This window comes from Anabrus simplex, chromosome 4 (genome assembly GCF_040414725.1).
Source record: "Anabrus simplex isolate iqAnaSimp1 chromosome 4, ASM4041472v1, whole genome shotgun sequence".
Taxonomy (NCBI): domain Eukaryota; kingdom Metazoa; phylum Arthropoda; class Insecta; order Orthoptera; family Tettigoniidae; genus Anabrus; species Anabrus simplex.
Window position 1 is genome coordinate 260340434 of NC_090268.1, and position 24889 is coordinate 260365322.

At 38.2% G+C, this 24889-nt stretch overlaps 1 protein-coding gene across 3 annotated transcripts in view; it reads left to right on the forward strand.

Annotated features, from left to right (window-relative positions):
- The window catches only part of Art7 (arginine methyltransferase 7), a 165705-nt gene that overhangs the window by 113263 nt on the left and 27553 nt on the right, over positions 1 to 24889 (forward strand). For all 3 annotated transcript variants that reach the window (XM_067146441.2, XM_067146443.2, XM_067146442.2), the window contains exon 8: positions 18342 to 18578. In XM_067146441.2, coding sequence (XP_067002542.2) covers positions 18342 to 18578 — 237 coding nt within the window. The remainder of the gene's footprint in view (positions 1 to 18341; positions 18579 to 24889) is intronic.

The following is a 24889-nucleotide window of genomic DNA, read 5'->3' on the forward strand; positions in this document are numbered from 1 at the left end:
GCATAATTTGAACATGGACATCACAGACAGGAGGTAGAAAAACAGCAGAGCTGTAAACAGCGTCAGGCTGAACCACGACATCTCCCCTCTGTAAGGTGCAACCAATGTGGTCATATGTTTCATGTCAGGATTGGTCTCCTTAGCCATCAAAGACATCTGCATCCCTGAATTCAAATATTGGAAGAATCACTGGAGAGATATGAATACTTGTATAGAGTATCAGCTGCCGACAACTACTTGATTTATCATAGTGTCCTTCTTACGTGTTTCATGAATGTCAGGACAGTAATTATCTGCAAACATGTTGACTTGAACTGTCTAACTATAGGCCAGCTCAGTGTTAAGTAAAGTTATCCAACTTTTTTTTTACAATTTGCTTTATGTCATACCAACACAGATAGGTCTTATGGTGACTGGGATAGGAAAGGGCTAGGAGTTGGAAGGAAGTGGCCATAGCCTTAATTAAGGTACAGCCCCAGTATTTGCCTGGTGTGAAAATTGGAAACAATGGAAAACCATCTTCAGGGCTGCCAACAATAGGTTTCGAACCCCTATCTCCCGAATGCAAGTTCACTTATCCAACTTATTTTGGACGTTCACATTTCCCCATCACTCTTGTTTCATGGTACCTTTCAGGCAGTTGTCATTCCTCTTACTCTGACCCTGAACACGGCAGCCATCGTCCCTCAGTTCAGAGTACAGTACTTGTTTTCAGACACTGTCATTGGGCATGAGGGCTGCGTGTCCAATGTTTTCAGACACAGTCATTAGGCATGCATGTCGAACCCACTGGAGCTAATGTTGAGCTAGCATTGCTTCCATACTCATACTACCAGCCTTCTCCAGAATGCTGCCACTTGTACATTTATCCTGTTAGATAATCCCCAACATGATTCTGAGACATCTTTGATTGAATACTTTAAGCATTTTTACGTGGTGTCTGTATGTTGTCCATGTCTCACATTCATATAAGAGAGTCAGGATTACAACGGATTTGTACACAGTAAGATTTGTAGTGTTACTGATCTTATAATCTTTGAAAATTAAGATTTGTTGTCTTCCCAAGACAACCGGAGTACATTTAAGGTGATGAAAAACTTCCACATACTCCTGCTGCTGAAGTTAGGTGAGAGGCAGATCACTGGTATGGGGAGTGCGATAGGTTTCGGCAGCAGTCACAATTCCTATCCTCACCGCTAGATGGGGGCTTCATTCATTCCATTCCTGAGCCGGTCGAATGACTGAAAACAGGCTGTGGATTTTCATTTTCCATTTTCAGATCACTGGTACAGTGACATACGACTTTAAAACAAAGTTTTGCCCTTTTATAAGAGAGTAAAAAGCCTGGGAATAACCCCTGACCAGCACCTCTCATAGTCAGATCAGACAATATCTGTGAGAAGATGAGTTATGCCCTACATACATTAAACAATTTCAAATTTACTTTTCCATTTAGACTAAAGAAGAAACTAGTCAAAACCCTCATTTTCCCAATATTTGACTGTTGTGATGTAGTTTAAAAAGACATAAAAACAGAACTTCAGGATAAACTACAACGTGCACTTAATGTGTAATTAGAAAATTTCTGATCATGTTATTACCCAGTTTTATGTCAGCCTTGGTTGGTTACGCCATGAAGACAGATGAATGCTGCATACTTTGATTTTGCTGCACCAAATCCGTAGCTTACAATCCCCAGCCTACCTATATGGACTATTTCACAACCTATCCAAACACCACGAGTAAAATTGAATGGAACCTCCTTCCGCAAGAGGTCAGAGAGAGATCAGACCATGGAAGCTTTAAATGAGTATGCTCAAGATATCTCTATAGGATGAATTTATACAAATACAGTAGAGATAATACGCGACAGTCTGCGAGATGTCGAGGGACAGCGATTAGAGCTCTGTCGCGTGGAGTGACCTGGAGTTACTGATTCTGTCACAAGAGCACATGTATTTGTTTGTGAAGTTTTTGGTGTTATTTATGCATTTGCATTAAGTTGACACAAGTAAGTAGTGGCATGTGTCATTCCTTTATATCTCCTCTCAGTGTGAGTGGAATGTGCTGTTTTTGGCTGCAATAACTATGAAGTGCAGAAGGATTCGCGGTCTTTCTTCCGTTTCCCTCATGACAAGAAAGTGTAAGTAAATATTGTGTTTGCATATATATTCTTCCAGTTAAAAAGATATTTTTATAGTACAGTAAAACCTCAATTATCCGTTCTAATGCCCGGGAAGGGGTGAATGGTTAATAAAAATTAAAAAAACACAGATAATCCATACTACTAATTTTAATGGACTTTAAAACCAAAATGTAGTCAAAACTACAACAATACATACTAAATATTCACCTAAATTACTAGCAGAGCATAAATAATTTACCTGGTGTCAATTAAGCTGCTTTAAAAAAAACAATCACTTTTTTTTTTTTTTTTGTACTCTCCTACAACTTATTTTCTTCTTTATGTCCATTCTGAGCTTTCTGATTACAAGAATGTCTGTAAAATCCATATCGTTATTTTGCTCCAAGAATTCCATTAACATTTCAGCCGACTCCAGTGCCGTCTGAAGTGGTATGCGATTGTTTGTGACACACTCTTCTTCCCCATCCCCCTCACTTTCAATCGCCACTTCGCAGCTGACTGCCAAGTTCCTGTTTGCGCTTTTATTTACTATTTCGTCATCAGTTAAAAGTGATTCCCAGGCAATACATTGTCAGTATGAAGCCATTCCTCAATGTTACTTTCGTCCACTTCTCCAAAATGAATGTTATTTTCAATAGTCTTTAGGATACCTTTGATCATATCTTTGATCATCAATCCCTCATTTTCATCAGTGAACCCATGAAAATCGTCGGCGAGCTCTTCAACATCAACATACAATTTACTCCACGATCGAGTGATGTTGTGAGTGGTTATTAGATCCCACGATTTCTGGGCAAGATAAAGCGCTTCTTTAAGATTGAGTTTTTTCCAGAACTCAACCATCGATGTATCTTCGGAAAGTAAGAGGCCTAGCAATTCCCACTTATAATGCGCCTTAAAGGTTGCAATGACACCTTGGTCCGTCGACTGAATTATTGAAGTTACATTAGATGGCAAATAGGAAACAAAAATGTTTCCATCCTCTGATTTCAACTCTGTATCAACAGGGTGAGAGGGTGCATTAAAGGCATTAATGGCAAGCCTTTGGATGCCAAGAAATCTCGAACCCATGGAACGAACTTATTATGGAACCAAGTCTTGAAAAATATCACGTGTCATCCATGCAGATTTATGACAGTAATCTACTGGGAAATATTTCATCACTGTTCCTTTGAAAGAAATCAGATTATTTGCTTTACCAACAGCAGCTAATTTTAATTTATGGTTACCACTAGCGTTCGTACAGCACAAGATGGTAACGTGCTCTTTACTAGATTTGTGAGCAGGAGCCGATTTCTCTTCAGCAGCTGCTAATGTTTTACTGGGTAAGCACTTCCAATAAAATCCAGTTTCATCGGCATTGTACACTTGACTTGGAACGAAATTGTATCTCTTAATTATGCGCTTAAACTCGTATCTAAAGTTTTCTGCTCCACTGCTGTCACCACTTAGTTTTTCTTCTTCGATGTTTAATTCTTGAGTGCCATGTCTGTCCTTAAATCTCTGTAGCTAACCATTGGATGCTGGTGAGGACCCTGAGAGCCCCATCTTTTCGTGAAAAATTTGTGCCTGCCTTGTTATCATAGGACCACTAATAGGTACACCTTTGCCTCTCTTTTGCTGAAACTACGTGAATAACACAGCATTCAGTTCTTTTAAAGATGATCCTTTAATTGTTTTTCTTTTAGCGAGTCCATGCGAACTGCCAGAACTCACTGCAAACTGCAACACTTTGTCTTTATTCTTCATTAGTTCCCATACTGTTGTCACACCCACACTGAACTCTGATGCTAAATTTTAGACTAGTTCACCTTTCTTTAACCGTTCGATTATATTTAACTTTATTTTTTATGGTTAAAACTACACGTTTTTTTTTTTTTTTTTTTTTTTTTTTTTTTTTTTTTTTTTTTTTTTTTTTTTTTTTTACTGCAGATTTCGATCTTAACATTTCTGTTAGAACAGAAAATTAATGTTCAACTTTATCAGTCGATCTGACATTTCCTTACTTTACACTACAGTACAGAATGTAGCCTACGTGTCTACTAGTAGCGGAGGTTGACTATGACGGACCGCTAGGCTGGTTTCCGATTCCTGTGCATTGTGAAATATTTACGATGCAGTAGCCTGTGGTGAAATAATTTAACCTTGACAGAGAATGATACGAAATTGGATCACGAAAATTACTGAGCCGCTCAAACAATGTCGCAATCCCGCCTATCCTACTGAAGGGTAACATTATTCCCTATAGTAAAACGGTTAAAAATCCCAGAATAATTATGAATGAAACACTTGATTGGTCTGATCGCACAAAAGAAATACGTAAAAAGATTTTTTGAGTGCTTCACCCTTTTAAACAGCAGAGGGATGTATATCTATTTGAGCTAAAGGTCAAACTAATACAGACACTGGTTCTCCCTATACTTAATTATTGTGACGTTATTTTATTTGACATGATGAGAGAAGAAACACTTAAACTTCAACGAGCACTGAATTCCTATCTGCGATTTATTTACAATATCGGGTACGATGTTCATATCACCCCATACTATCAGGCTCTCTCATGGCTGAAGCCTGATAAATGTCGGCAGCTACACATGTTAACGATGGTGTTTAGAATGTTAGCTGAAAATCAGCCACTGTATATTTCTTATAAATTCACCTTCCTATCTTCATTTCACAACTTAAAAAATACACATTCGAGATCCTTTCTTTCTATTCCAGTGCACTGCACAAATAAAATTAATAGATCATTTGTGGTGACCGGTGCCAGACTATGGAATTTCCTGCCAACTCAGGTCAGAGAAACTAGCTCTTTGTCAAGATTTAAGGTCGCCTGCCGAGACTACCTGCTGAGGACAGCAGACTCAATGGTTAAAGTATGAATGTCTGTGTGCCTGAGGTTTAGTCATTTTGAAGAGTTTTTAATATTAATTAGTTTTAGTATTAATTTAGTTAATAATTTATTTAATTCATTTTCATTTCTATTAATCTTTGTAGTTTTAACTATATTAAGTATCTTAGTATTTTATTTAAGATTTTGAGTAGAATGTGGTTAAGTGTAAGAGAGGGCCTCGAGCCCTAATTTTGCCACTGTAAAAAAGGCGCTAATAAATAAATAAATAAATAAATAAATAAATAAATAAATAAATAAATAAATAAATAAATAAATAAATAAATACCATGGTTCTACTTTCCTAGCGATAAGTACCATTATGAGGGGCCGATGACTTGGAGTTTGGACCCCTTTAGACTACATGTATCATCGATTCAGTCTTGTGCTATAGAAGCAGTCCCTTGGTCAGTAATACTATTGTTTTACGTCAGTTTCTGTGAATGTGAGGCATTGCGGGTTGGATCCACTGATTGTTTTAAATTCATATCCATCCATTCTTCATCCTCATGTTTTGAATTCTGGTCAGTGGAGGATTTTGGACTTTTAATTTGCCATTACATTTGGTCTCATTTCATACCATTAGGGGCCGATGGCCTAGATGTTAGGCCCCTTTAAACAACAAGCATCATCATCACCATCATCATCATCAAATATCTATTGTTTTATGTTATGCTGTGGTGGTTGTAAATTAATTGTCTATTGGTATTATTTGTGTGGAATGCAATTTCAAATTAAGTTTTTAAAAAGATATTGATGGTCTGATAGTGCAAGTGGCTGTGCGGTTTGGGTCATGCAGCTATCAGCTTGCATTCGGGAGACAGTGTGTTTGAACCCCACTGTTGGCAGCCCCGAAGATAGCTTTCCATGGTTTCCGGTGTTCACGTCAGGTAAATGCTTGGGCTGTACCTTAATTAAGGCCATAGTTGCTTCCTTCTCACTCCTGGCCCTTTCCTATCCCATTGTTGCCATAAGACATATCTGTGTCGGTGCGATATAAAAGCAAATTGTAAGATATTTTTGTTGTTGAATGTGAACGTAGCAAAAGTCTTCTTGTTATTCTTTTGTTCTTTTTTGAGTGGTGTTTGAGGTTTGTTTTTTTATTTTGTTTGTTAATCTGTCAATGTAGCCTTTTGTGTATTTGTTGCTAATAGCAATTTTGTATATAATTTTTTTTTTTTTTTGATAGAGTAATGCTGTATGCTCTGTTGAGCATACTTAGCAATTAACTTTTTTGTGTGTTTCTGGGTGGTGTGAGTCTTTTTTTTTGAAATAGTGGCGAGGGTTTGGGTTGATTTCCTGTATATTGTATAATGTTAAATTTTCCTTTTTTTTCTTTCTGTTGTTAGGTCTAAGAAATTAAGTTTCTTATTTTTTTCAATTTCCAATGTAAATTTTATGTATGGATCTAACATGTCAATGCTCTCGTAAATTTTTTGGTCTGTTATTACAAATATGTCATCTACATATCTCAGCCATAGTGCTGTCCCTTTGTTATTGTCTAATATTTTGTTTATCTAAATGGTCTATGTAAATTTCTGCAAGAATTCCAGGTGCTGGTGCTCCCATTGGGAGTCACTTTTGTATTATCCTACTTTTGTTGAAAGAGAAATTATTAACATTAAGATTGAAGTCTAGGTTAGTCATAGATTCATCTATTTCATGGTTGCTTAGTTTGCTCTTTTGCATTCAATTTTTTTGAATTATGTTAAGTGTTACTTTTACTGGGTCTTTAGAATACATGTTAGTGACATCAAAGGAATTTGTAGTATAAGAGGGTTTTAGTGTAATCTGTTTTGTGGCATTGCAAAATTCTGTTTTTTAATTGATGTCTTACTTTGGAAGGTGAAGTATTTTGTAGTACGGAAGAATTATGATTTTTGTATGTGGCCTATTTCTAAAATTTATTATTGGTGTAATGGGAGTGTTATATGTGTGCATTTTGGGTAGAGCTCTAGCTGCTGGTACTCTGGGATTCATATTGATTGACTTCGATATTTCATTGTCACTAAGGATGAAGCTTTTTTTTTTTAATAATTGTTCGAGTTTCTTTTGTATAGTATTTGTCGGATCTTTATTGGCTTTGATGAATGTGTTATCCAAAAAGAATGATTTTGTTTTTTCTGTATAATCTTTTTTATGCATAATAACCGTAATATCGGCTTTAACTATTTTAGTAATTATAGGTTGTCTTTTGATTATTTTTGTTTTAGATTGTTGATTGCTTGGGTGGGAAATTAGGTTGTATTTGGTTTCTGGTATTTTGAAAAGTTCCGAAAGTTTTTCTTAACATTGTATCTTATTTCATTTTGTTTATATTTTGGTATTTTTTATATGACTTGTTCTATTTCTGCAACAGTGGTGATATACAAGGGTTGAGTCATAAGTCATGGCAACTATTTTTTTTCTCGTGAACAGGAGACAACACGGAAAATCTAAGATATGCATTTAGAAATATAGGGCATGTACTTATGCATAGTGCCTGAAGACAAATTCTGACTTCAGGAGATTCTCGTAGGAAAGTGACAGAACACAGGCCATTGGTAAACATTGTTTTATTATGGTATAGACAGCAAATACACAAGACTAAGTACAAAGGACAGGTCTCCACTGGTTACAGACCTTCGGAATTATCACCCAAGGTTTCCACTGTGCGTTGCCTGCGGTGGGGCAGGCGCTGAATACCATTCTCTGCATGTGTATCGCTAACGTGTGACACCTCTCTCCGAAATTCTATGTCCTCTTTGTTAGTAAACTGTTGTCCACGTAATGGCTTCTTGACTTTGGGGATTAGATCATAGTCACATGGGCTCAGATCAGGCAAATAAGGCGGGTGTGGAAGAACCTCCCATCCCCACCGTTGTAAGCGATGCTGAACGATGGCTGCTGTGTGAGCTGTCGCGTTATCGTGTAGGATTATGCCGTTGTCCAAAATATCTGGACGTTTGGTTTGTACTGTCCGGCACAATTGGTACAACAAAAAGGAATTGTAATAAACTGCATTGACATTGTGCCCCTCATGCACTGGATGACACACAAGAACACCTTGACCATCGTATGCCAGTATTAACATAACCACCTCGCCACTGTTCTATGGGGCATGGCATGCACACCTAATGCTTCCTGCAGCTCTGTATGGCATTGGTGTGCATTTCAGCCGTGGAGAACTGCTATTTTAATATATGATCATTGCTCTTGATTGTTGACTTCCACTTTGTGACGCTCTCACTCACACACTGATCTTGGGGGCTTGCTTAGACCCACACTGTTGTTTACATACACCATCTAGTGGCATCATATGCAAGTAATGTTAGGTAAATTTTTAGTTGGTGGGTGAAAAGTTAGGTTGGTTTTGGTATTATTAAGTTTTTTGTTCTTTATTTTGGCCTTTTTGCTTTTTTTTATAGAAGAATAAATTTTTATCCAGTGTTTCCTGTTTTTTTTAGTTAATGTTTGATATTGGTGTGTTTCTGGAATTAATCCCATTTGAAAGGCACAGTCAGGGAGACTGCATTTAAATGGGCATTATATAATTTTGAATTCAATAGAGTTCTTTACCTGTATAAAAATTTGATTTAATTCTTAATCCATATGCTATTGATTTTCTCTTGTGTTTCTTTTTGCCATTTTGACATGCACAATCTCCTCTGCACTGATTTTAAAAATTTTGGGACTAATTGTTGTTTCATACATTGTTTAAAGAAATTTGTCTTTCCCAAAGATGTTTTTTTTTTTTTTTTTGCTTGGCTGGAATACAATTTATAAATTTCATTGTTATGATCCATATTGACTATAATTCAACTTTGATTCAGAGATGGTTTTCACCTTTTAATATTTACTTATTTTCCTATTATCACATAGAACTAATGCCGGGCTGAGTGGCTCAGACGGTTAAGGCGCTGGCCTTCTAACCCCAACTTGGCAGGTTCGATCCTGGCTCAGTCCGGTGGTATTTGAAGGTGCTCAAATACGACAGGCCCGTGTCGGTAGATTTACTGGCACGTTAAAGAACTCCTGCGGGACTAAATTCCGGCACCTCGGCGTCTCCGAAGACCTTAAAAAGTAGTTAGTGGGACGTAAAGCAAATAACATTATTATTACATAGAACTAATACATAGCATATGTGTCCTTTTTTTGTACATTTTTCGTCTCATATGCGAGACATCTTCTTCTACTGCTTTTCACACATCTGTGGGGTCACAGGTGCGAACTGTGTCGCACATGTGTATTTGGTTCTGTTTCATGGGTGGGTGCCCTTCCTGACGCCAACCCTATAAGGGATAATGTTTGTACTATTGCGTGTTTCTGTGGTAGTTAGTAGTGTGGGTGTGTTGGAATATGAAGAGGAAAGTGTTGGAACAAACGCAAATACCCAGTCCCCAAGCCAAAAGAATTAATCACATGTGATATAAATCCCTGCCCGGCCGGGAATCAAACCCGAGATTCTCTGAACTGAAGGCCTCAACTCTGAGCATTCAGCTAATGAGGCAGACTCTTACGTGAGATATCCTCTCAAAAAAAAAAAAAAAAAAAAAAACTTAAAAAATGACACAGACATAAAAAAAATATGTTGCAACACTGTAAATGTTTAAAAAAACTATTGAACACTAGCAATTACCCGTGGCTTCGCTCGTAATTTGATCAAAGTAATCGTTCCTTGGCATTGTACTAAGACATTATCTGAAAATTCCTAAAATATAAAAAGTCATCCAAAAATTTAGTTTCATTCACCCCAGAAATTTTCTGTAAACCATGTTTGTGGTATTACCTTTTGGGGCTAAGACAACCATGCAACATACAAATGTACATGTGGGACAAAGTCTTCTCTCAAGTCAAAAAAAATAAATACATGTTATTATTTTAAAAGTAGATTCCAAATACTTATTCCCACATCTGCAACATCTTCATTTTTTGAGATATACCTAATTATCCAAATAAAAGGTATTCAATCCCTTGATCAGTCCTTTCCCCACCCCCTCCCCCATCTAAGTGTATTTTCCGAAAACAAAAATACATGTTCATTTTTAAAGGAGATTCCAAATACCAATTTTCACGTCTGTAACATCTTCAGTTTTTAAGATATAAGTATTTCATAAAAAAATCATTCAACTATTTTTCACATCTTTTCACCCCCAAGTTAAGTGCCTTCTCCGAAAACAAAAAGGTACATATTCCTGTAATTTTAAAGGACTTTCCAAATACCAAGTTTCTTGTCTCTAACATGTGAAGATTTTTACATATAATGTAGATACACCAGTACTCATGTTAAAAATTCACCCGCTTTTCCAATTCTTTTCAGCCCCTTAATTTTCCGAAAACAAAAAAATACGTGTTTCATTATTTTTAAAGGAGATATCATATACCAGTTTTCATGTCTGTACGTCTTAAAACCTTCAGTTTTGAGATAAATGTATACTCATAAGAATAATTCAACTTCTTCTTCACTTCTTTCCACCCCTCTCCCGCATTACGTGGACTTTCGGAAAACAAAAAATACTTGTTTCTTTATGTTGAAAGGAAATTCAAAATGCCAACTTTCACGTCTGTATCAGCTTCAGTTTTTAAGATAAAGTATCCTCATAAACATATTTCAACTCCTTATGTACTTATTTTCAACCTCCCACCCCTTACGTTGATTTTCCAAAAAAATGCATGTTTATTTTTAAAGGAGATTCCAAATACTAATTTTCACGTCTGTAACATCTTCAGTTTTTGAGATATAAGTATCCTGATGAAAGTAATTCAACTCCTTTATCACTCCCTCCCATTAAGTTGATTCCCTCTTCCCCAAAAGTGCATGTTTCTTAATTTTTAAAGGGGATTGCAAATACCAATTTTCACGTCTTTAACACTGAATTTGAATATACTTTGGATGAGGTAGTTATCCCATTAGGTGTGAGATTTGAAAGTAATTTGCACTGGAAGGGTCATGTTGATGACATTGTTGGGAAAGCATACAGATCGTTACATGTCATAATGAGTCTACTTAAAGGATGCAATAAAGAATTTAAAAAAAAAAGTTACTTAAGTATGGTTCGTCCAGTATTGGAATATGCAAACAGTGTTTGGGATCCTCACCAAGAATACCTAATAAAAGAAATAGATGGTGTGCAGAGGAAAGCAGCAAGATTTGTAACAGGGGATTTCAGGAGAAAGAGTAGTGTATCAGAAATGTTAAATGAACTTGGGTGGGAAACTTTAAGTAAGAGAAGGGAGAAAACTAGACTAATAGGATTATATAGAGCCTATACAAGAGAAAAAGCATGGGGAGATATCCCTGAGAGGTTGGAAAATAATTATATCGGCAGGACAGACCACAAATATAAAATTAGAAGGAATTTTAGCAGAAGCGATTGGGGTAAATTTTCATTCATTGGGAAGGGTGTGAAGGAGTGGAACAGTTTATCAGGGGTAGTGTTTGATCCTTTTCCAAAATCTGTACAGATATTCAAGAAGAGAATAAACAGCAACAGAGAAAATAAATGAAGTGGTAGAGGGCATTTGACCAGTGCAGGTTATTGTAAATAAAAAAATGTGTGTGAATAAATTAATTCCATCCCCTGGTCTAAGGAGTTTGGACAGCCAAAGTAGGGGACTGCCTGTAGGGGTGAAGTACAGTGGGGACTTTGAGGGCCCTGGGACCACTATGGTAGCTGTGAAGGCCCTTCAGGAACTCTGAAAAGTGGTGGCAAAAGGGGCTCTGGTGAAGACGCAGCAGGTCGTTATGCTACTTAGGTTCCAGAATGGGTAAAAAAAAAGTAAATAAATGCAGTGAAAAGTTTAATCTTATACTAGGTGTATAGTATCATTTGAAGTAATTCCACATACTGTATATCAGTTGACTATATTTGTAAGTAGTACAGGAGATATTATAAGTAGAATTTTGTAAACAATACAAATTTATTAAGGATGAGCTGTGTGTTTAATAGAAAAAATTGTTAGCATAAATTGTATAATATTGTATTATAGGAAAATTTTCTTCTCTTGTTAATTTAATATTTAGTGCTTGACAATAATGTATTTTAGTGTACCATTTGCCACCGAGGTAGACACCTCATTTGCAAATAAAGAGATTTTGATTTGATTTTGATCTTTAGTTTTCGAGATATAAGTATCGTCATACAAAGAATTCAACTAATTTTTCAATTCATTCACCCCCTTAAATGGAATTTCGAAAAATAAAAAATTACGTGTTTCTATACTTTGAAAGAAAATTCCAAATACAAATTTTCATGTCTGTAACATCTTCATTTTTTGAGATATAAGTATCCTCATGAAAAGAAAATCAACTCCCCTTTCACTTCACCCCCTCCCCTTAAGTTGGTTTCCCCCCACCCAAAATGCGTGTTTCTTTATTTTTAATGGAGATTCCAAATACCAGTTTCCACGTCTGTAACCTTCAGTTTTTAGATATAAATTTCTCCAGAAAAAGATCTTAAATTTTTTCTTCCTTTCACACTCCCCACTCAAGTGAATTTTCCAAAATCAAACAGTACCCATTTCTTTAAAAGAGTTTCTAAATACCAATTATCACGACTTTAACATCTTCAGTTTTGAGATATATGTATCCTCGTAATAGGAATTCATCTCTGTTTTCATCCCCGCTACCAAGTTGATCACCGAGCGAGTTGGCCGTGCGCGTAGAGGCGCACGGCTGTGAGCTTGCATCCGGGAGATAGGGGGTTCGAATCCCACTGTCGGCAGCCCTGAAGATGGTTTTCCGTGGTTTCCCATTTTCACACCAGGCAAATGCTGGGGCTGTACCTTAATTAAGGCCACGGCTGCTTCCTTCCAACTCCTAGGTCTTTCCTATCCCATCGTCGCCATAAGACCTATCTGTCTCGGTGCGACGTAAAGCCCCTAGCAAAAAAAAAAAAAAAAAGTTGATCCCCCCCCCCCCCCCCCAGATGCTTGTATCTTCATTTTTAAAGGAGATTCCAAATACCAGTTTTCACGTTTGTAACATCTTTAGATTTTTGTTATATATACATACATTATCATACAAATAATTCAACTAATTTTTCAATTCCTTCACCCTCCCACCGTTAATTGTTTTCTCTGAAAACCAAAGAATAGGTGTTTCCTTATTTTTAGTGAAGTTTCAAAATACCAATTTTCATGTCTGCAACATGTTAAGTTTTTGAGATATACTGTAGGTATGCTAATTTAAAAAATTCCCCCCCTTTTCCAGTTCCCCTCACGTGGATTTTCCGAAAAAAATATTTACGTTTCTTTACTTTTACAGGAAATTCCAAATACCAGTTTTCAAATCTGTGATATGTTACGTGTCGGAGATAATTTGCAGATATAGTCTTTTAAAAAATTCACCCTGTTTTTCACTCCTGTTCACCCCCTATACATCGGATTATCCAAAAACACAAAAATACATGTTTCTTTATTTTCAAAGGAGATTCCAAATACCAATTTTTATGTCTGTAACATCTTTAGTTTTTGAGATATAAGTCCCTTCATAATAGGGTATTCAAACCCTTTGCCCCCTTTTTATTCCCCCTAATGGGATTTTCCGAAGAAAAAATACTACATGTTCCTTTATTTTTAAAGGAGATTCCAAATACCAATTTTTTACATCTGTAAACTTTTTTTTTGAGATATAGATATCCTCATTTTAAAAATACACCCCCCTTTTCACCGCCTTAGCGGCAGAACATCCAAAAATCCTGCCTTAGTGAGCACCTACATGTTAATATGAATGTATTCCCAAAATTTCATTTCCTTATGTCCAGTAGTTTTGGCTCGGCAATGATGAATCAGTCAGTCAGGACAAGTTATTTTATATATATATAGATTAATAGTATGTTTGTTGTGGGTGTTTGTAATGTTTCCTCCTCCTTTTGTTAGATTTTGAATGCTTTTGCCCTTGGCTATGTTTAGTGATATAGTGGAGTGTGCTTTCTTAATTTGAGGCTCCTAATGTATGATCTGTTGTTGTTTTAAATTATAATGGAAGAGTCTATTACTGTTTGGCAGGGGAAACTCCTCTGATACCATAGTTGAAGTAGGTACGATATGTTGTGTTATCTGTTGATAATAATTTTGATGTAAGAAGTCTGGGATCTGCCAGGTACAGTACGCACAACAGAAACATTGTCATTCGTTTTTTATCTCGCGCCATTAATTTAAAGACAAGCCTTTATGATTACAAACCTAGATATTCGTTGGGTTATAATGTTTTAACAGAACTACACCGTCACCCTGTGATCTTTCTTGCTCTAGTTTTCAGAAGCTCTTTTTAATCCGAGTCAAACTTTCCTTGCATCTACAAAACCATACCTTTTGTCTTGAATAGATTCAGTTTCTGCTATATTCAGTATGGCTAGGCTCAAGCTGATTTTTGAAGGAAGTTTCTTGTTGAGTGTAAAAATCTATTGGAAAAGTGCAGAATTCTGCATGCGTTAATATGTTGCAAATAGATTTCTTTCATGGGCAGAATAAACATATACTTTTAAATTTTATTTTAGCATATATATCTTATCATTTGGAACATCTATGCAAAGCCTTGAATGCCCCTCCAACTGTAATATCAGAGTCGTTTCTAAATTAAACTGAATTTTTTCTGGTGGTATTGTCTGAAACTTGTATGCTAAACTGCTACAGGTTGATGTGTTCATGATAGCAAACTCCTGATTGGTTTTCAAATGCAGGAGTTGTAGGGTGGTTTTTAGTTTATTCATGACTTCAGCAGATGGAAAAGAAATTTTGATTGAGAAATTTACAGCTATGTCTTCAAGACATAGTATCTTCATCATCATCATCACCATCATCATCATCATCATCATCATCATCATCATCATCATCATCATAATCATCATTTCCCCCTTATCCGGCTCCTGCTGGGTCGGGGTATTTATGACACTTTTCCATCTTCGTCTTCCCTTTCACCATTCCTCCTCCACGATCTTGTCCTAGTCAAAATTTTATCTTCTTATGCTGCTATTCACTGATTCAATCCATCTTGTTCTAGGTCTTCCTCTTGCTCTCTTGCCCTTGCACTTTGCCTGTAGCATCTGTCTTGGAATTCTATTCTCCTCCATACTCTACATGTCCAAACCACCCTAGTTTATTCTTTTCAACTTTCTCATTTAGCTTTCCTATCCCAACTTCCTTCCTAACATCTTCATTTCTCACTCTGTCTTTTCTTGTCTTTCCTATCATACTTCTTAGGAATTTCATCTTACTGGCTTGAATTCTACTCTCTTGCCTGCTAGTCAAAGTCCAAGTCTCAGCTGCATAAGTCAGTATGGGTACATAGTACATTTTGTACATTATCTCTTTACTTTTCCTTGGTACTTCTTTGCTCCAAACAAATTTTCTTGCACTTTGGTAGAATGCATTACCCTCCTGCTGATCTCCATGTCCACGCTAGCATTTTGCATCAATTCACTTCCTAGGTACGTAAAGCTGTCCACAATTTCCAGGCTCTGACTTCCAATTTTCACAGTGCCCTTTCCTTGCCTTTCTGCTCTTGACATCACCATAGTCTTGCTTTTCTCTGTACTGATTTTCATGCCATACTTCTCAATTTATTTTGTTCAGTACATCTAGTTGTTGTTACTCTTCTTTCCTGTTCTTTCCCCAGATTGCAACATCACCGCAAATAGCAGTATCTTCATCTCTTTATCTCCATAGGCTTCCTTTGTTTCCTTTACATAGGCGAGTTGGCCGTTCGCGTAGAGGCGCTCGGCTGTGAGCTTGCATCCGGGAGATAGTAGGTTCGAATCCCACTATCGGCAGCCCTGAAAATGGTTTTCCGTGGTTTCCCATTTTCACACCAGGCAAATGCTGGGGCTGTACCTTAATTAAGGCCACGGCCGCTTCCTTCCAACTCCTAGGCCTTTCCTATCCCATCGTCGCCATAAGACCTATCTGTGTCGGTGCGACGTAAAGCCCCTAGCAAAAAAAAAAAAGTTTCCTTTACAATTTTGTCCATGACTATAATAAACAAAAGAGGTGACAACACACTCCCCTATCTTAGTCCAGTCTTATTCCTGAATCATTCTGTCCTTCCAACTGGGGTCAGTACTCTGCTGACACTGTTGTTGTACATTGCCTGCACCATTTCTAGCATTTCTCTTCTGAGTCTCTTGTTAACCATGGTTTCCCAAACCTTCTCTCTGGGGACACTATCATATACCTTTTCTATATCTGTGAAAGTCATGACCAGATCCTTTCCATATTCCCAGTTTTTTTTCCATCAGCTGTCTCATGCTAAAGATTCTTAAGGTGATACATATTCCTTTACATTTGTCACTATTGGTGTATGGTGACATGAGCAAGTAATAAAAATTGACTCGCAATCTTTTCTGATAATAATTACATCATCGACAAAAACTAAATACTAGAGCCTTAATTATGCATCTTCTTCTTCTTTTGTTTCTTCTTCTTCTTCTTCTTCTTCTTCTTCTTCTTCTTCTTCTTCTTCTTCTTCTTCTTCTTCTTTTTCCATCATCCTTATCCATGGAGCTCTTGGGTTGGGCTGTGGATCATTGACCTCCATCCACTTTTCACACCTCTCCATAGACACAACAGGGTACTCAGATCTTTGTTCTGATCCACTTTAGTGCCTTAATAATAATAATAATAATAATAATAATAATAATAATAATAATCATAATAATGGAATAATATGGATAGAACCATGGGAAGTGTTGCCTCCCAGTCACACCGAGGACTGGTTGACATGGAGGTCCTTAAACAGACTTAGATCTGGAGTGGGTAGAACCAGAGCGACTCTACAGAAATGGAACTTCCCCATCGATATGGCCTTTTGTGACTGTGGTGAACTTCAGACAACTGAACACCTGCTCTGTTGTCCCTTGTGTCCATCAAACTGCACAATGGAAGACTTGGTGCTGGCTAATCCAAATGCCCTTGAAGTGGCCAAATTTTGGGCCGAATCTGTATGACATATATTGTTGTAGACCTCTTACTTGTATATATTTGTGTAGATACTTTGTCTTTTAAATGTAGTATTATTCTATTGTACTTCTGATTCGAATAAAGAAAGATAATAATAATAATAATAATAATAATAATAATAATAATAATAATAATAATAATAATAATTTTGTTTTTTGTGAGGGGTGTGGAAAATCTTTCATAGACACTTGTGAGGGTCTGCACTCAACAAGTGTGTGGAGATTCTTACCCACTAAAACCACACTCCCTTTTCCCACGACTTTTATCTCCACCCCGGAAACCGCTCTCGCATTACTTCAGGATGGATGTTTCGCTTAATGCATCTTGTGCTTCATCTTCCTGCTTCTGGTTTACTCTTTGTCGTAATCATCTAGGTCCTTCTTCTTCTGACGCAGAATATTTTCTACGCAGACTGCCACCTGGTCCCAAGACTCGTGACTTCGTAACATTACTGACATGATCCCTTCTAGCGTCAATTCACCCTGCATAACTTCTGAGCATCTTCTTTGTGGCAGCCAATGAACACACACAAAGAAAGTATGTAATACGTCATCGATATCACCGCAATATATGCAAAGTGGACTAGTTGCTAGTCCTAGTCTATGAAGAAATTTTCGGAAGTATCCATGACCTGTCAAGAACTGTGTGAGATAGTAGTTCACGTCATTAATATTTAGAAATTTCATAATCCGTATTGTAGTAGTTCACTTCATCATGATTTCGGCCAACCCAGAGAAGGTATCAGTCTTTTCGTCCATTTCCCTCTAGAATCATCTTCCCATCTTGCTTGCCATCGTTGCATTCTGCGACTAAGAGCCAAAGCCTTTGCCCTTTTCCTTCCTAGCTCTTCTTGTGAGAGCCAAATTTTTTTGGGCTGAATCGTTAATAATAATAATAATAATAATAATACTAAAAGGCAGTCGCTTAAGTGTGGCCAGTATCCAGTATTCGGGAGATAGTAGGTTCGAACCCCACTGTCGGCAGCCCTAAAGATGGTTTTCCGTGGTTTTCCATTTTCACAGCAGGCAGATGCTGAGGGTGTACCTTAATTAAGGCCACGGCCGCTTCCTTCCAACTCCTAGCTCTTCCCTGTCCTATCGTCGCCATAAGACCTATCTGTGTCAGTACGACGTAAAGCTACTAGCCAAAAAAAAAAGATCTTCTTCGTCTTCTTCCAGAAAAAGTATTATTGAATGCCATTATGTTAATTGTATAATTTTTGTAATTTTTTCCCCCATACCTTTTTGATAATCCTGGTTTACCAGTACTGATGTGCAATGTCAAATATTTTTGCATTCACAGTTTGACACATATTTTCCTCTGCTATAAACAATTGATATGTGAGTGGGTGATATTTTTTAAATACAGGTGAATCTAGTGCTGGGTGAACCTCATTTCTTCGTAACTCTCCTACCGTGGCATAACATACAGTTCTGGTATCTGAAGCAAAGACTGGCTCCCCTGCTGAGTGATAATGTGCATGTTCTACCAACAGAGGCTACTATCTGGGCTATGGCTGTGGAATTTGAAGACCTGTGGAAGATCAGAGCTCCTCTGCATTCTGTTGAAGGATTTGTGATGACTGACTTTGATAAATTAATTGAAGTAAGTTCTACCATCTTTTTTAAAAATTCTCTTTATTAAGTAATATATAAAAATACTGTAAATGAGGACTTATTTTCTTGAGGAGATGTACTTGAGCTAAAGATTTCAGTCAGAGAGACAAAGTTTGTTGTAACAATATCTATTGAATGGTTGTGTGAGCTGCCCAAAATGAACAAGTGGTTCCACAGTTTGGGTAACGTAGCTGTCAGCTTGTATTCAGGAGGTAGTGTGTTCGAACCGTACTGTTGGCATCTTTTTTGGTTCCCATTTTTACAGTAGCAAATGCTGGGACTGTACCTTAATTAAGACCACAGTCAATTCCTTCCCAGTCCTAGCCCTTTCCTGTCTCACCGTTGCCATAAGACCTATTTGTGTTGGTGCAACTTAATGCAAGTAAAACAAGATATATTCCTGGTAAGACAAAGTGTTTAGAGTGCACAGGCTGTAACAGTACTGTTACTTTCAATGCCCTGTCTCAGGTCTCATCCTTTTTTTGATGCTATGAAAATGACTAAGGTATAAGCGATATTAGTAATACCATTCCTTATACAATAAGTTCCTTTGATGAATAGTGTAAAAGTGTTGTTCAAAGGGTCAGTCATTGTGTGCATTTCAGTAGGCTTGGCAGACTGATATGTAATAGCACCTTCTGGCTTGTGATGAAAGCAACAGGAAGCTACCTCACTTCTCATTTTCCTGGTATGGCTCTTCCAGTGACACCTAAGCTATTTATGGCAACTGATGGTGAATCTTTTGGGAATTAAACCACCCTTTGGGCTGACAACTCATTGTTCATAGCTGTATGAAAAGAAACTTCAGTTTTTCTAGGAACCAAAAGTCTTCAACATCAGCTGCTTTAACCCCTCCAGTGGCAGGTTCTAACAGATTTCTTTTACCAAGTAAGTTGGTCATTCAGTAATGGTCATGCAGCTGTGAGCTTCCATTCAGGATATGGTGGGTTTGAATGCTACTGTCGGCAGCCCTGAAGGTGGTTTTCCGTGGTTATCCATTATCACACTAGGCTAATACTGGGTACCTTAATTGAGGCTATGGCTGGTACCTTCCCAATCCTAGCCCTTTCCCATCCTTGCATGGCCGAAAATCTTCTATGTGTTATTGCAGCGTGCAATCAATCAGTCATCAATGATCTGCATTTACGACTCGCCCAGGTGGTAGATTTTCTATCAGTTGTTTACCTAGTCTTTTCTGAAATGTGTTCAAAGAACTTAGAAATTTATTTAACATTTCCCTTGATAAATTATTCCAGTCCCTTACTTCTTGTCTTATAAATTAATATTTGCCCAATTTGTCCTCTTGAATTCCAACATTATATTCATATTATGATCTTTCCTGCTTCTAAAGCTCCACCCAACCTTATTCGTCTACTAATGCCATTCCACACCATCTTCCCAGTGACAGCTTGGAACATAGCACTTAATCGAGCGAGTCATCTTTTGACTCCCAAGTCTTCCCAGCCCAAAGTTTGCAACATTTTCATAACACTACTCCTTTGTCGGAAATCACCAAGAAAAAATAGTGCTGATTTCCTTTGGATTGTTTCCAGTTCTCGTATCAAGTAGTCGTCGTGTGGGTCCCATACACTGGAACTATACCCTAATTCGGGTCTTATTAGAGATGTACATGCCCTCTCCTTTACATCCTTACTACAACCCCTAAAAACCCTCTTAACCACGTGAAGGGATCTGTATCCTTTCTTTACAACCTCATTAATGTGTTTACCCCAATGAAGATGATTCCTTTTAACACCTAGGTACTTATGGTGATCCCCATCAGGTACTATCTCCCCACCAACACAGTAGTTAAAACTGAGAGGACTTTTCCTCTTGGTGAATTTTACAACCTGACTTTTCATCCTGTTTACCATCATAGCATTGTCTGCTGTCAATCTCAGTATATTGTCTAGGTCTTTTTGTAATTGTTCACAATCCTGTAACTTATTTACTACTCTATACAACATCATCCACAAATAGCCTTATCTGTGATTCCAGTTCTTTACTCATATAATTTACTGTATATGTACAGTATAAGAAAACATAAAGGTCCAATTATTTATTTAGCGTGTGGCATATACAGACATAATGTAATATATATATATATTTACAGCTGAGAAACAAAGTAATTTGTGCTTCACAAATTTCCTGCTTGGAACATAAGGTCCAATAATACTGCCCTGTGGGACCCCTCTCCTAATCGTTACAGGACCAGATAACACTTCACCTACTCTATAGTACTCGTCACATAAGCCTGTACACTAAAAAGCAAATATCACTGCCTTATTCTCTTTTGTTTTCTAAAGGCTCATCACTGCTGCCAACTTGACTAGTTACATATTGAAATCACGAGACATAACCATCAACAAATTAACCTCAGTAGAAGTATCAGTAATGGAGGTACCCTTACCCAATTATATGATCAATCAAGATATTCATAAGTCTATTTTCAAGCTCAATAAGGAATTAAGAAAATACACACTTTCTCTCACCCTCACTTAATTTAACGTTATATATTTCTGCCTTTATTTTGATGTACGCATTACTATAACCATATTTTTCAGTGTTCGCCTGGTGTAAATAATTCAGCTCCCTTCTTGAATTTGCTATTACTTGTCGGACTTACGTGAAACCACACTGTAATAATACACACAAGTAAATATATTACATGTGCATGTGCCGTATGTCTTTAAAAATACACAAAGGCCAAGTTGATAAAGCATAAAGTCGTGACAAGACAAGGTTAGTTTAGGTTAGGTTGATAATGAAATTTCCTTCCATTTCAACTGAACTGACCTTTGTAGATGGGATAATGTTGCTTTCCCTTTTGGAGGAGTTGTAGATTTTTCTTGCATCTTACACGTCTTAACAGGGGCGTATCTACCATAAGGGCCAGAGGGGCCGGGCCCCACCTTTGTAATCCTTTGTAATATATTATTTGGAGTTTTTATTGCAAGCACTATGAAGCGAGTATGATATTCAACGTTAGTAGTCCGTCAACGGCCTTGGTTCCGTGTGAACGGACCAGCTTCTGTTGGCCCCAGTCACCTCGCCTCCCCGCGTATTCTCAGCGGTGCACCAGTTGACTGGCCTCCTAGGCAGCCTGGCAGAGTGGCGGATGTAGCTGGCGAGTTATCACGTCGTTTGGGGCCAGAGTAAGTTGGCCCATTGTGCCAGCTGTAATTCACGCTTCATTTGGCCGTGTGCGGAAACAGGAGCACCGACTTCGGGATATTATGGGGGGGGGGGCATGATTAACATGAACACAGGCATGTGAAATAAGGAAAAGCTATTAATGCAAACATTCCTATATAATAACAATCTTCACAAACAAACAGAAAGAAAACAGATCAATAATAGAGCGTGTTTCTCAAATATATATTTGAATGAGTCTTATGTACAGAGTTTTTAATAATATTCACAAGTAAACAGAAAAATAGAATTTGATTCATAAATTATTTTGAAGGAATGTTTTATGTATGAAGCTATCAAAAATAATCACAAGTAAAAAAAATAGAATTTGCTTCATAAATACATTTTCTTAATAAATATTATATTACTGTACTGTATATTATGCATTTCATGATTCAAAATGTGAAAAGCTCTACCACCAGGTGTACCGCCTGAACAGTCTCTATTGGGAAATGTACACTGACTGAGCAAATGTCATGGGATAGTCACCTAATAGCGTGTTGGGCCTCCTCTGGCCCTGCGAACTGCAGTGAGATGCCATGGAAGTGAGTCGACAAGTCCCTGATAGTCCTCTGGACGCAGCTGACACCAAATCATTTGCAGAGCGGCCGCCAATGCTGGTCTGTTCGTGGGTGCAGGATCCATGGCACGGAGTCTGCGTTCCAGGACATCCCAGATATGCTCAATAGGGTTCATATCGGGGCTCCTGGTGGCCATGGCAGTCGTTGGACCTCCGCTGCATGTTCCTGGAACCATTCCCGGGCGACATGGGAGTGATGTGGCGGCGCATTATCATCTTGAAACACCGCAGAACCGTCTGGGCGCTGGAAGGCCAAAAATGGGTGGAGATGGTCTCTGAGCAGCTCAACATACCGTGTACCATTCAAAGTCTCTTCCAGAACATTAGGGGGCCCATTCCATACCAGCAAAATGCCCCCCAGACCATAACTGAGGCACCAGCACCCTGGACCACACCTTCGAGGCAGGCAGGATCCATCGCTTCATGTGGTCTGCGCCATACACGGTGCCTCCCATCGGTATGGTGCAGTTGAAATCGTGATTCGTCCGTCCATATCACGTTACGCCATTGTTCCGGTGTCCATTCCTGGTGACTGGCGACAAATGCGCGTCGTTGTGCTCTGTGATGTTGGGTTAACAGTGGCACCCGTGTGCGGTGCCAGCTCCCATACCCCATAGAACCCATGTTCCTACGGATTGTCCACTGGGAGACGTGTCTAGCACGGCCTGTGTTGAATTGAGCCGTGATTTGTTGCACGGTTGCCCGTCTGTCACTATTGACAATCTGTCTCAGATGTTGCCGGTCATGGTCATCGAGGGTGGCTGGACGGTCAGTCGTTCGTCTGTTGTGGACGGTGACACCCGCATTCAACCATTCACGATACACCCTGGACAAAGTTGATCGTGTGAAGCTGAATTCCCGCACCACTTCCGAAATCGCACCTCCCATCCGTCGGGCACCGACCACCATACCCCGTTCGAACGGTGTCAGCTCACGATGACGTTCCATGTTACACCTGTCACATGCACAGCCACTGCTCACGAGGTCTCCTATACAACTGCCACTGGCACAGGGGGCGTGTGGTGCACAGACAACACACCTGCGCATCTGTGCTCCGCTATCCCATGACATTTGCTCAGTCAGTGTAGTTCTCTGAAGGAATGCCCGCTTTCTAATCTCATTTCTTGATATAAAACCATCTACGACCTTCTCCATATTTAATGCCGTAGGAGCTTCCGAAGAATGCCAAACTCCACATTTTAAGGGGACTTAACATTTCGGAGGAATTTTCTTTGGGGGGGGGGGGGGGGCAGAAAACGCCTTGCCACCCCATAGTCGGTGCGCTGCACGGAAGTGTGATTATTGCGGTACGGCAATTCTCAGTTGTTTGGTGGGCAAGCGAGTGTCTTTAAGATGAATCGAGCGGATTGTTTTTTAAAAACTCCCTTCAGTTCATTAAGTCTAGAAGAAAACCTTTCAATTAAACATTTAGGTGTATACCAACCAAATGATTTCACATTATCTCAACTTGATGGCAAGAATCAGAGAACTTCCTCTAATATGTTGTGGCTCATTAAAAAGTCATGCTTAACATTGAGTGAACAGAAACAGTCTGTTTTTTTACAGCGTGTTATTTCATGGTGAAGGATGTCATAGGACAGATATCCTAATTATGATAAAACCTGCAATAATCGTGTTTTGAAGTTTTACAATGATTCAAAGGCATTATGTTAATATATTAATATATTAATGTTTCGTGTCTCTGGATGTATAACGTCCATATGCTTATCCTGCATAACATAGCAATGGATGTACGGACACACAAATTTCCAATATGGCGTCATCACCATCAGGTCTCTGGTGTGAAACATGTATTTATTCTTTGTAGATTGTTTTGTCAGACAGATATATAAAAAAATGTTAAGACGGTGGTGTTTAAAAAGAAAGATTGATGAGACTAGGATAAATTTCGTAGTATCGATAAAGTGGTTCAGAAGTAAGTAAACATGTTGTCGTGTGATATTTTTATTTTGTAAAATAAAAAATCGCATATAGAGAACGATAAATTGGCGACTGCGACATTACTTTCGAAACTCAGCGATGAAGATTGATCAAATGACCGTGGTGAGTTTACGGAAAGCCCTGGTATCCCAGGGTTTACCAACGGCTGGAAGCAAGGCGGAGTTACAAGAGACGCTGCCTCAGGATTTGATAGAAAATGAGGAGGACCCAGGCAGTTTCGACTTCAAAGTCATATCGGAGAAGGAAACCAACGACCGGGTAGGCGTTATGCTTGCACACTTTGATCGAGACCCGATTTGAAAAACTCCAGCTTCTCTAATGTCCTTCCAAATCTGATCCATCCACCTTCTTCTCGGTCTTCCAATTGGTCTCTTTCCCTTAACTTCTCTTTCCAATTTTCTTGCTTCCCGTTCCTTTCCCATTCCTTTTACATGTCTTGCTTTCTGTATGTTTTGTACTAACGGTTCTATATTTAGCTCTTCTCAGATTTTAATATTTTGAATTCCATCTCTTCTTGTCTTTTTAACCGTTGTTCTTAAAAATTTATTTTCTACTGCTTGGATCTT